Source organism: Salmo salar, chromosome 01 (assembly GCF_965601325.2).
Source record: "Salmo salar chromosome 01, fSalSal1, whole genome shotgun sequence".
Taxonomy (NCBI): Eukaryota; Metazoa; Chordata; class Actinopteri; order Salmoniformes; family Salmonidae; genus Salmo; species Salmo salar.
The window spans coordinates 104311437-104324352 of NC_138291.1; the positions used below are offsets into that span (position 1 = coordinate 104311437).

A 12916-nucleotide genomic window follows, 5' to 3' on the forward strand; every position below is an offset into this window, starting at 1 on the left:
CCACATGTGACAGGTTCAGGGCTTTAAATGGGGGAAACTTTAGCACCTTCATAATAACCAGGAAGCCATGCAGGCCAGCAGCCATTGTGCCTGCGGCACAAATGGAACCCTTTGTACTATTCAGAAGAAGTGCATTACCACATAGGGCTCTGCTCAGAATTAGTGCACTACCTCATAGGGCTCTGGACAAAAGTAGTGCACTACCTCATTGGGCTCTGGTCAGAAGTAGTGCACTACCTCATAGGGCTCTGGTCAGAAGTAGTGTACTACCACATAGGGCTCTGGTCAGAAGTAGTGCACTACGCCATAGGGTTCTGGTCAGAAGTAGTGCTCTACATACAGCAGGGAACAGGACTCCATTTGGGACCCATCCTGGGTATTAATAGAGAGGTTGTGTGTGTCTTCAACAGAACAACATTTTTTGACACTGATTCAAATGGCCGACTGGCTTAGTGTAACGACCACTCCACTCACACATTACTACTGAAGGAGATACCCTTCCACACCTGACCTGGGTTCAATTAGTATTTGAGTTCTTTCAACAACAACAAAATGAAGCATTTGAATGAGCCTGACTAGAGTGCCAGTTGACAGGGTTTTTGCCTATTCCTCCAGATCCATCACGCCAGGCGAGCTCAAATGAAGTGCAGTTAAAAAGAAAGAAAACAAATCATATTTGAACCCAGGCATGTTCCACACTCAAGAAGACATTAGTTTAAATGCTATTTTATTCCCCTATGGGGCTCACTGCTTTTAATGAACAGTGGTCCAAACCCAGCGAGGAAACATTACAATATGCTGATTGGACTCCAATTGGACTCCAAACACAGACTGAAACCAATTAAAGGGGTTATGATTGGGTAGAAATTGGACATTATGTTCAAGTTCTCATAGAGGTCACGTTATAATTGTGACCTTTGACACCGAGCGATTCAGTTGCCTCTGAGGTCAGATACGCTATGTTGCAACGTTCCACTTCTGGTGTGAGGATATAGACAGTAGCACCCGCCATCAGCTCTAACTAACTTCCGATATGAATTCTCTCTTTCTGTCCAGGAATTCTTGCATTGAGAATGTGATTCACTGTTAGCTCATGCAGTGTCAGTGAGAGCTACGGAAAAGTTCAGGAACAGCACTAAACTGTTGATATACACTGAGTGTACCAAACATTAAGAATACCTTCATTATTAAGAACCCCCCCACTCCCCCCTTTTGCCCACAGAACAGCCTCAATTCGTCGAGTCATGGACTCAGAAAGGGGTCGAAAGCGTTCCACAGGGATGCTGCTCATGTTGACTCCAATGCTTCCCACAGTTGTGTCAAGTTAGCTGGATGTCCTTTGGGTAGTGGACCATTCTTGAAAGACACGGGTAACTGTTGAGCGTAAATTACCCAGCAGCGTTGCAGTTCTTGACATAAACTGGTGTGCCTGGCACCTACTACCACACCCCGTTCAAAGGAACTTAAATATTTTGTCTTGCCCATTCACTCACAATACATATCTCAACTGTCTCAAGGCTTAAAAATCCTTATTTAACCTGTCACCTCCCCTTCATCTACACTGATTGAAGTGGATTTAACAAGAGACATCAATAAGGGATCATAGCTTTCACCTGGATTCACCTGGTCAGTCATGGAAAGAGCAGGTCAAGTCAAATCAAATCAAATTTATTTACATTTTAGTCATTTAGCAGATGCTGTTATCCAGAGCGACTTACAGTAGTGAATGCATACATTTCATTTCATTTCCTGCATTTTTTTTAAAAATGTTTTATTTTTTTTGTGTAACTCTGTGTTGTTGTATGTGTCGAACTGCTTTGCTTTATTCTTGGCCAGGTCGCAGTTGTAAATGAGAACTTGTTCTCAACTAGCCTACCTGGTTAAATTAAGGTGAAATAAAATAAATAAATAAAATCCCCTAATCATGATCTTCAGTTTAGAATGCAAGTTGATTAATCAGCTGTGTTTGCTAGGGATGGAGAAAACGTGTGACACCAATCAGGCCTCTAACAAGTCATCTTTCAGCTTGCTTCTAAAGTCAGTACACTATACTTACACTACTTACGTTTGAAAACCAACATAACGGGACAATCTCAACACTCCCTACAGTGCAATCCTTACAATTTGGTATTTGGTATTTTATCAGGATCCCCATTAGCTGTTGCAAAATGATCCACAGTACTGTAGTGTGTGGCTCATAAACACAGGAGGTTGGTGGCACCTAGTGGTAATGACTGGAGCGGAATCAATGGAATGGTATCAAATACATCAAACATATGGTTTCTATGTGTTTGATGCCATTCCATTAACTCCGTTCCAGCTGTTCTCTCCTCAGCAGCCTCCTGTGTTCAAAACAGGTGGTCACAGTTTTATAGGTAGCCAGCCTTGTTTTGGAAGTTGGACCCATCCGATACTGGTAACATACAGGTGTAGGATCTTAATTTGAGCCATTTTGCTACAACAGGAAAATAATCCTGCATTAACAGGAAATGTGCATTTTTGGATGGGTTGATACATTTTTAGGAAGAGAAAATCAGGTCAAAAATGTTAACGTGGATAGACTTTTAAGAAGCCTTTTTAAACCTAAAATACCTTAACTTTCTCCTGTAACAGGGTGATCAAATTAAGATCCTGCATCTGAAGCATCACAGTATAACTGCATCATAACATGCATGCTGTAGTTTAATCAAGGCTCAGTTGAATGCAAAAAGATGTATGCAATCACTACTGGAAGTCGCTCTGGATAAGAGCGTCTGCTAAACCACTAAAATGTAAAAATGATATTGACCACTGCAGTGAGAGCTCTAAGATTGCTCGAATGTAGCAAGGGGTGAAATCCAAGTGGGCCAAGTGGGTAGAACTGGAATGTTCTTGTTTGTACAGTCACAGCCATTGTTCTTTTAACCATGTATGGCCCTTTATAGGAAACATAACACTGCTTAGGACAGCTGCCTGCTGGGACTGGCCACGTGTGCTGCCAGTCATGTTGACCTCTCTGAGACATTTATTAAACGTAGTCAAACTATTAGCATTCCCCCAGGGCTCGAACCTACCAGGCCCAACCAGGCCCTACCAGGCCCACCCAGGCTAACTCAAGCCCCTAAATCCACCCCACACTCTATCCTCAGCTGTTGTCAGGCCGTCCCCAGGGAGGGGGTCCAGAAGCAGGAGCTAGGCCCAGCCCAGGCCCACCCAGGCTAACTCAGGCCCCTACAGGCCATCCCCAGGGAGGGGGTCCAGAAGCAGGAGCTAGGCCCAGCCCAGGCTAACTCAGGCCCCTACAGGCCGTCCCCAGGGAGGGGGTCCAGAAGCAGGAGCTAGGCCCAGCCCAGGCTAACTCAGGCCCCTACAGGCCGTCCCCAGGGAGGGGGTCCAGAAGCAGGAGCTAGGCCCAGCCCAGGCCACACAAAGAGTAGCAGTGCCTGTGTGTGATTGTGTGTGTGGCATTTACTCACCCTTTTGCCCTCTTTGCCCAGAGCCCCCGTCTGACCTGGCAACCCAGGGGATCCCTAGGGACAGAAGACAGAAGGGTATCAGAGCAGGGCTGTCATTTGTGTATGGCCAGGCTATGGGTGTTGCGTTACCCGAGCTTCATGGTCTAGGCCTCTTATAGCACCAGTAACACTGGACACATAGCCTAACATTCCGCTGTTTGACACGCTATTGATATTCTGCCATTTGTTGAAATGTCGCTTCTGTGTAAGAGAGAGAGAGGGGCTGGATGCTAGCCTGGTTCCAGATCTGTTTGTGCTATCATGCCAATGCCTTCCTACTCATTGCCATGCCAAAGGAAGATTGGCTCGACAAGGACAGCAATGGACCAGGCTAGCTGGATGCTGGATGGATTCCTAGATAGGCTGGTTGGATGGCATTCAGTGTTAGAATGAGTGTGTATCCAGCTTGTTTCTGTGGAGACAGATGTAAACTCATGGCCTCATCCCAGACCTGTTGCCAATGACAATATGAGTTAGAAAGGCAGCACAGACAGATCCTGGATCAGGCTATGGGTTAACAGCTTGTTGCTTATAAAGCTGCTACGGAGACAGATGTTAGAGCCACATGTTCTCAGCACACCAGTGGAGGCTGCTGACAGGACGGTTCATAATAATGGCTGTAATGGAGCAAATGGAATGGCATCAAACACATGGAAACCATGCGTTTGATGTATTTAATACCATTCCACTGATTCCGTTCCAGTCATTACCACGAGCCTGTTCTCCCCAACTAAGATGCCACCAACCTCCTGTGCAGCACAAAGACCACTGGCTGCCTAGTTGGCTTAATTGCTGTATGAAAATACCTAGATCTTATTTCATTCAAGTTTAATTGCTGGTGCTGGGCGTACCGTATCTCCAGTTAAGCCAGGTGGACCCTGTCAGATGCAAAACATAAGTGTAAGACTGGTTACATAGGTGTAAGACTGGTTACATAGGTGTAAGACAGAGACAAAGTAGAGTTGCGATTCAACGGCTTAGACACGAGACGTAGGTGGCAGCATCTACAGACAATCACGGATTACAAAGGGAAAACCAGCCACATCGCGGACACCGACGTCTTGCTACCGGACAAGCTAAATACCTTCTTTGCGTGCTTTGAGGATAACACAGTGCCACCGACGTGTCCTGCTCCCAACGACTGTTGGCTCTTGTTCTCCGTGGATGACGGGAGTAAGACATTTAAACGTATTAACCTTCACAAGGCTGTCGGCCCAGATGGCATCCATAGCCGCGTCCTCAGAACATGCGCAGACGAGCTGGCTGGAGTGTTTACGGACATATTCAATCCATCCCTATCCCAGTCTGCTGTCCCCACATGCTTCAAGATGTCCACCATTGTTCCTGTACCCAAGAAAGCAAAGGTAACTGAACTAAATTACTATCACCCCATAGCACTCACTTCTGTCATCATGAAGTGCTTTGAGAGACTAGTTAAGGATCATATCACCTCTACCTTACATGACACCCTAGACCCACTTCAATTTTCTTACTACCCCAATAGATCCACAGACGATTAAATCGCCATTACACTGCACACTGCCCTAACCCATCTGGACAAGAGGAATACCTATGTAAGAATGCTGTTCATTGACTACAGCTCAGCCTTCAACATCATAGTACCCTCCTATCCTCCCTGTTCACCCATGACTGCGCGGCCACGCACAACTCCAACTCAGTCATCAAGTTTGCAGATGACAACAGTAGAAAGGCCTGATTACCAACAATGACAAGACAGCCTACAGGGAGGAGGTGAGGGCCCCGGCTGAGTGGTGCCAGGAGAATAACCTCTCCCTCAACGTCAACAAAACGAAGGAGCTGATGGTGGACTTCAGGAAACAGCAGAGAGAGTACGCCCCTATCCACATCGACGGGACCGCAGTGGAGAAGGGGGAAAGCTTCAAGTTCCTAGGCGTACACATCACTGACAAACTGAAATGGTCCACCCACACAGACAGTGGTGTGAAGAAGGTGCAACAGCGCGTCCACAACCTCAGGAGGCTGAAGAAATTTGTCTTGGCCCCTAAAACCCACAAACTTTTACAGATGCACAATCGAGAGCATCCTGTCGGGCTGTATCACCGCCTGGTACGGAAACTGCACTGCCCGCAACCGCAGCGCTCTCCAGAGGGTGGTGAGGTCTGCCCAATGCATCACCGGGATCATACTGCCTGCCCTCCAGGACACCTACAGCACCCGATGTCACAGGAAGGCCAAAAAGATAATCAAGGACATCAACCACCTGAGTAACGGCCTGTTCACCCCGCTATCATCCAGAAGGCAAGGTCAGTACAGGGACCGAGAGACTGGGACCGAGAGACTGAATAACAGCTTCTATCCCAATGCCATCAGACTGTTAAATAGCCATCACTAGTCGGCTACCACCCGGTTACTCAACCCTGCTGCCGTATATACAGGTACATAGACATGGAATCACTGGCCACTGTAATGATGGAACACTAGTCACTTTAATAATGTTTACATTCTGCTTTACTCATTTCATATGTATATACTGTATTCTATTCTACTGTATTTTAGTCAATGCCACTCTGATATTGCTTGTCCTAATATTTATATATTTCTTAATTCCATTCTTTTACTTTTAGATTTGTGTGTATTCTTGTGAATTGTTAGATACTACTGCACTGTTAGATATTACAGCACTGTTGGAGCTAGGAATACAAGCATTTCGCTACACCCACAATAACATCTGCTAAATATGTGTATGTGACCAATACAATTTGATTTGATTATGCCACGATATAAAGGCTCATATATGCTTATAACAAGTTCTGAAGCATTATATCTGCAGGATTTAAGTAAAGTGTTACCAAAACATGTTTTTTTTTATCAAACAAACAATGTTTTGAACATTTCAAATTACAAAGAATACTGTAGTTGTCATTCACAATGATGTTGATTGTCCGTACGCCATCAATATTAGGAACTCCCATAGTTCTCCAACATAACTCTTGCAGTTGTCATTCCTCCTCTGACAAGGCCTCATATAAACTGCTGTATGCCTGGGTCTATTGTAAATCTGACCTAGGCAGGGCCATTGTTCTGTGACAAATTACATAATAAAAAGTGCACTTCATCAAATTGATTTGGATCAGGAGGAGAGAGTTGTTTTGTTTCATTTATGGTTTATTTAACAGCCTGTCAGAACAGCATAGAGAGGTACGTGTTGGTGGGTACATAAGGATATGAGCTTCAGACTCAGTGGACCACAAAAACAATGAAATGTCAAGGAAAATATGAATATACCTGATCTCCCTTGAGTCCCTCTTTCTCCACCTGAAACAAACAAGACAAAACAATGACAACTACAATATGACAGTTACAATATCAGTCTAATTGAAGACACATTATACACTATACAAAATAGGTGTCAGGGATTTCTTCGTCTTCTGACGATATAACGAAATCATCGTCGGAAAAGGTAGACCAATACGCAGCAGGTGTGCAGTTGTTCATTTTGAACATTTATTCACTTCAAAATGAATACAAAACAACAAACAAGAAAACGAACAATTCACTGACAGTCTGCAAGGCACAAGGCTAAACACAGAACAATCACCCACAAAAGCAAACACAAACACACCCTACTATATGGGACTCTCAATCAAAGGCAGATAGACAACACCTGCCTTCAACTGAGAGTCCCAACCCCAATTAATCAAACATAGACATACACTCACTAGACTCCACATAGAAATACCTAAACATAAACCAAAACCCGGAATTACTAAATCAAACACCCTTTTTACAAAACACACCACCCTGAACCACATAAAACAAATACCCTCTGCCACGTCCTGACCAAACTACAATACTAATTAACCTTTATACTGGCCAGGACGTGACAGTAGGTCAATCAGAAGAACAAAACTGCATTGGTAGATTGATCAGAATGTGGCAGGTTATGGTTTTTGTAATCTCGTAACAATTCTTTGAAAAATCCTGCTATGAATGTGGGTCAGAAGGGACTGAGTCTAAGCAGTACTATTTGAACCCAGGTTAGGGCCTTTCACAGTCACACTCCTACTGGTGTTGTGGGTGGAAGGGAGGGGAGCAGACAGACAGACAGGCAGGCAGGCAGGCAGGCAGACAGACAGACAGACAGACAGACAGACAGACAGACAGACAGACAGACAGACAGACAGACAGACAGACAGACAGACAGACAGACAGACAGACAGACAGACAGACAGACAGACAGACAGACAGACAGACAGACAGACAGACAGACAGACAGACAGACAGACAGACAGACAGAGTTGTCTGTCCTCACAAACTACTGTCCACATCCAGGGCCACAGATCAACCTATCAGCTTACACATCCATCCCAAATAAGTGGTGTCCCTTTTCAATTGGCATCCTCGCAAAAACACTGACGCCTTTTTCTTGGAAGCAGCAGCTGCAGAAAATAGCCATTCATAACATGACATGTGTACAGAATGTGAAAGTCACTCACAGGCCCCTGTCTCTGTGCTTAAAGGTGCAATCTGTAGTTGGTACATCCATTTTTGTACTTTTTTGGGGGGTGATATATACCCATGATAACTTCAAATGCTTCATGAGCTTAGTTCAACTGTCGCACCCCATCAAAACCCCAAATATAAGCTTCTATTTTACTCCATTGTTTGTAAACAATATAATTGTAAACAAACACTGTACATCAGGGGTAAGCAGTTCCTGTTATGGATTTAATCGACCTGGAAGACCAAGTGTGTTGAATTTAGGCAATCACTGAACTGATCAATTAACTCAGATGGTCAGGTGTTGTGCCTAGTTAGAACAAAACCCTGCAGTACCTGTGAACTCCAGGAACAGGCTTGTCTACCCCTGCTGTATAGCTTCAGAACATGGTTAAAACTATTATTTTGATCTCATGGATGGGCAGTCCTTGCATCCATACAGTAGCTGTGTCAGCCCCATCCCTTAGCCGTTTACCAAAACTGTGGCATGGTGGCGCTTCATTGTTTTTTTGAATCACAGATTGCCTCTTTAAAACGGTGGACAGAAATCTATCGTTTAACAAGGTGGCTGACAAGCCTTTGGTATCTGTGACAGTGGCTATAAACATGAATGACAGCTAGGAACCGTGATGCCCCTCTATAAAACACAATGTTCTATCTCACAAAGTACTGCTTTACTAACTCAATTCATTCTCAATGTATATCATATGTACACAGTACTTGTAAAAGGGAAACCTTGGGTTAAACTGAATGTGGTATATCGAATAGTTCATCTATACTACCATTTAGTAGCATTCAGTAGTGTTCAGACTATCACCGCAATGTTGTTTACAAGTCTGTTGTGAGAAGACCTGGTAACGCCAACCATGGTGTTCTCGATAGCCAGGATAGAATTTCTGTTATCCTGATTCGTCTCGTATTAATGTATAATTAGCTAGAGTAAATATCTCGTCAACAGTGACAGTTTTCGGTTGGGGTTTGGTAAGTATTTGGGTGACATGAAAGGGACTGTGTCACACACACTCTGCCTCGCTCCAGTGCTAATGGGACGTGGCAGGGCAGATAATTAGCTAACCACTCACAGTATACTCTTAATCTCCACCCATCACCTCCCCTAACACCACCAGCCAGGCCCTGTGTGTATTAGTGTGTGTGTGTACGTGCGTGGGTTCATGCATTGTTTGTGTGTGTGCGCATGTACGTGCGTCTCTGTGAGTGTGTGTGCACCCATGCATGTGTGTGTATATTAATCTACCCGTCTCTGTCTAGGAGTTTCTAGGCTATGCTCCCACTAAGCTCCCTCTCCCCTGGGCTCATGTTAACAGAACTAGAGAGGACAAGCAGACAGTGCAGCCAGCCCAATTATAGGAGCACTATGCATGAAGCATGCTGAGGCTTCTACTGGGATTCACTAAACGCTGAGGGTCTACTGGGAGAGACTGGCATCTAGAACTCCTAGACTGAGTTAGTGGGGAGGAGAGGAGAGCAGAGGAGACCTGAGGAGAGGAGAGTTGAGGAGAGGAGACCTGAGGAGAGTTGAGGAGAGGGTAGGAGAGGAGAGTTGAGGAGGGTTGAGGAGAGGAGAGGAGAGTTGAGGAGAGTTGAGGAGAGGAGAGGAGAGTTGAGGAGAGTTGAGGAGAGGAGAGTTGAAAAGAGGAGAGTTGAGGAGAGGAGAGTTGAGGAGAGGAGAGTTGAAAAGAGGAGAGTTGAAAAGAGGAGAGTTGAGGAGAGGAGAGTTGAGGAGAGTTGAGGAGAGGAGAGTTGAGAAGAGGAGAGTTGAAAAGAGGAGAGTTGAAAACAGGAGAGTTGAGGAGAGTTGAAAAGAGGAGAGTTGAAAAGAGGAGAGTTGAGGAGAGGAGCGTTGAAAAAAGGAGAGTTGAGGAGAGGAGAGTTGAGGAGAGGAGAGTTGAGGAGAGGAGAGTTGAGGAGAGTTGAGGAGTGTTGAGGAGAAGAGAGCTGAGGAGAGGAGAGCTGAGGAGAGGAGAGCTGAGGAGAGGAGAGCTGAGGAGAGGAGAGCTGAGGAGAGAAGAGGTTTATTCTATTCTACTGAGCCATTTATTTTATGTTGGTATTCTTATATTTTATTATTTCTTATTGTTGTTGCATTGTCCAGAAGGAACCTGCCAGTAAGCATTTAATTGGACAGTGTCTACCATGTGTATCCTGTACATGTAATACCTACAATCGCACTCCACACTGCCCTTTCCCATCTGGACAAAAGGAACACCTATGTGAGAATGCTGTTCATTGACTACAGCTCAGCATTCAACACCATAGAGCCCTCAAAGCTCATCACTAAGCTAATGACTCTGGGACTAAACACCTCCCTCTGCAACTGGATTCTGGACTTCCTGATGGGCCGCCCCCAGGTGGTAAGGGTAGGCAACAACACGTCTGCCACGCTGATCCTCAACACTGGGGCCCCTCAGGGGTGCATGCTTAGTCCCCTCCTGTAGTTCCTGTTCACCCACGACTGTGTGGCCAAACACAACTCCAACACCATCATTAAGTTTGCTGACGACACAACGGTGGTAGGCCTGATCACCGACTACGATGAGACGGCCTATAGGAAGGAGGTCAGAGACCTGGCAGTGTGGTGCCAGGACAACAACCTCTCCCTCAATGTAAGCAAGACAAAGGAGCTGATCGTGGACTACAGGAAAAGGAGGACCGAACACCCCCCCATTAACATCGACGGGACTGAAGTAGAGCGGGTCGAGGGTTTCAAGGTCCTTGGTGTCCACATCACCAACTATCATGGTCCAAACACACCAAGACAGTCGTGAAGAGGGCACAACAACGCCTTTTACCCTTCTGGAAACTGAAAAGATTTGGCATGGGTCCCCAGATCCTCAAAAGGTTCTACAGCTGCACCATTGAGAGCACCCTGACTGGTTGCATCACCGCCTGGTGTGGCAACTGCTCGGCATCCAACCATAAGGCACTACAGAGGGTAGTGCGTACGGCCCAGTACATCACTGGGGCCAAGCTTCCTGCCATCCAGCACCTATATACCAGGCGGTTTCAGAGGAAGGCCCAAAAAATAGAGACTCCAGTCACCCAAGTCATAGACTGTTCTCTCTGCTACCGCACGTCAAGCAGTACCGGAGCACCAAGTCTAGGTCCAAAAGGCTCTTTAACAGCTTCTACCCCCAAGCCATAACACCGCTGAACAATTCATCAAATGGCCACCAGGACTTTTTGCATTGACAACCCCCTCCCATTTGTTTTTACACTGCTGCTACTCACTGTTTATTATCTATGCATAGTCACTTTACTCCTACCTACATGTACAAATGAGCTCGACTAACCTTTTCCCCCGCATATTGACTCGGTACCGGTAACCCCTGTATATAGCCTCATTATTGCTATTTTACTGTGTTAATTTTTTTCTTTGTAAAGATTTTCTTAACTCTATTTTCTTAAAACTGCATTGTTGGTTAAGGGCTTGTAAGTAAGCATTTCACGGTAAGGTCTACACCTGTTGTATTCGGCATATGTGATAACTTGTCGTCAACTTCTCTCACACATGTAGGTCCACCATGGATGCTACCTGCCACCCCCTTCTCATCTCCTCCTGCCCTTCCCATCCTTCCCCCCAGAGCTCCAGACCAGTGGTCTACCTGCCTGCTCTCCACCATGCTCCAAGCCCCAGGAGAGGTGTGGAGAGAGGGGGTTAACCATGCTCATCTACCCCTGTCTAGCCTCTCCATGCCTGACCTCCCAGACAGCACAGAGGTGGATGGTAATGTGACACAGACTGTTCACCTGAGCAGTTCCAAATCCCTCTCTCCCCTCCTCATCCCCCCCTCATAACCTCCTCATCCACCCTCATCCCTCCTCCTTCCCCTCATAACCTCCTCCTTCCCCTCTCCCCATCCCCCCTCATCCCTCCTCCTTCCCCTCATAACCTCCTCCTTCCCTCCTCATCCCCCCTCATCCCTCCTCCTTCCCCTCATAACCCCCTCCTTCCCATCTCCTCATCCCCCCTCATCCCTCCTCCTTCCACTTTCCTCATCCCCCTCCTTCCCCTCTCCTCACCCCCCACCCTCTCCTCATCCCCCCTGTGTGTGTGTGTGCGTGTGCGTGTGTGTGTGTGTGTGTGTGAGCGTGTACATTCATATGAAGACAGCTGCATAAAAGACTGCACACTTACACTTAGTCCAGGCAGACCTTGAAGACCCGTATCGCCCTGTGGGAGAGAGAAATTGTTGTTTTTTATCGTTGAACATATTAGTCATTCATGAATTTATTGACTCTTATATGGATCTTCCCTCTGCACCTATCACACCCAACGTATAGTACAACACAGAACATCAAGAGTGACTCTAACATGGATCTTCTCTCAGCACCTATCACACCCAACGTATAGTACAACACAGAACGTCAAGAGTGACTCTAACATGGATCTTCTCTCAGCACCTATCACACCCAACATATAGTACAACACAGAACGTCAAGAGTGACTCTAACATGGATCTTCCCTCAGCACCTATCACACCCAACGTATAGTACAACACAGAACGTCAAGAGAGACTCTAACATGGATCTTCTCTCAGCACCTATCACACCCAACGTATAGTACAACACAGAACGTCAAGTGACACACATTCAGACGATTCATTTTGAAAGGAAGGAATTGCTGATATTCAATAATTTTCTTCGACTCTAAATACTGGCAGAGAGTATTACTACACTAAATAAATGTCTAAAGAAGTTACCTTCACGTCTAGCCAAGCGGCGGTACTTGCGGGAGGGCTTGTGCATGCAGAGCTTTAAAGGTCAGTCAAAATAAACATCACCTTGTGTTACTGCTTTATTTAGCTGTGTGTGTGTGTTGTCCACCACAGCTGGGTTCAAATACTATTTCACATCATTTCAAATACATTATCTGGGCTTGATTGAGCTTGCCTGGCAAAGCATAACTAAAAGAATAGTTG

The 12916-nt window shown here is 45.7% G+C and overlaps 1 protein-coding gene across 5 annotated transcripts in view; it reads right to left on the reverse strand.

The window, feature by feature from the left end:
• Nucleotides 1–12916, reverse strand: part of col19a1 (collagen, type XIX, alpha 1) — a 260397-nt gene that overhangs the window by 158144 nt on the left and 89337 nt on the right. For 3 of the 5 annotated variants that reach the window (XM_082978539.1, XM_082978533.1, XM_082978542.1), the window contains 4 exons: nt 12133–12168; nt 6762–6791; nt 4346–4372; nt 3456–3509 (listed from right to left, as the gene is read on the reverse strand). In XM_082978539.1, coding sequence (XP_082834665.1) covers nt 3456–3509; nt 4346–4372; nt 6762–6791; nt 12133–12168 — 147 coding nt within the window. The remainder of the gene's footprint in view (nt 1–3455; nt 3510–4345; nt 4373–6761; nt 6792–12132; nt 12169–12916) is intronic. The other 2 variants (XM_082978540.1, XM_082978535.1) reach the window with 1 other exon arrangement.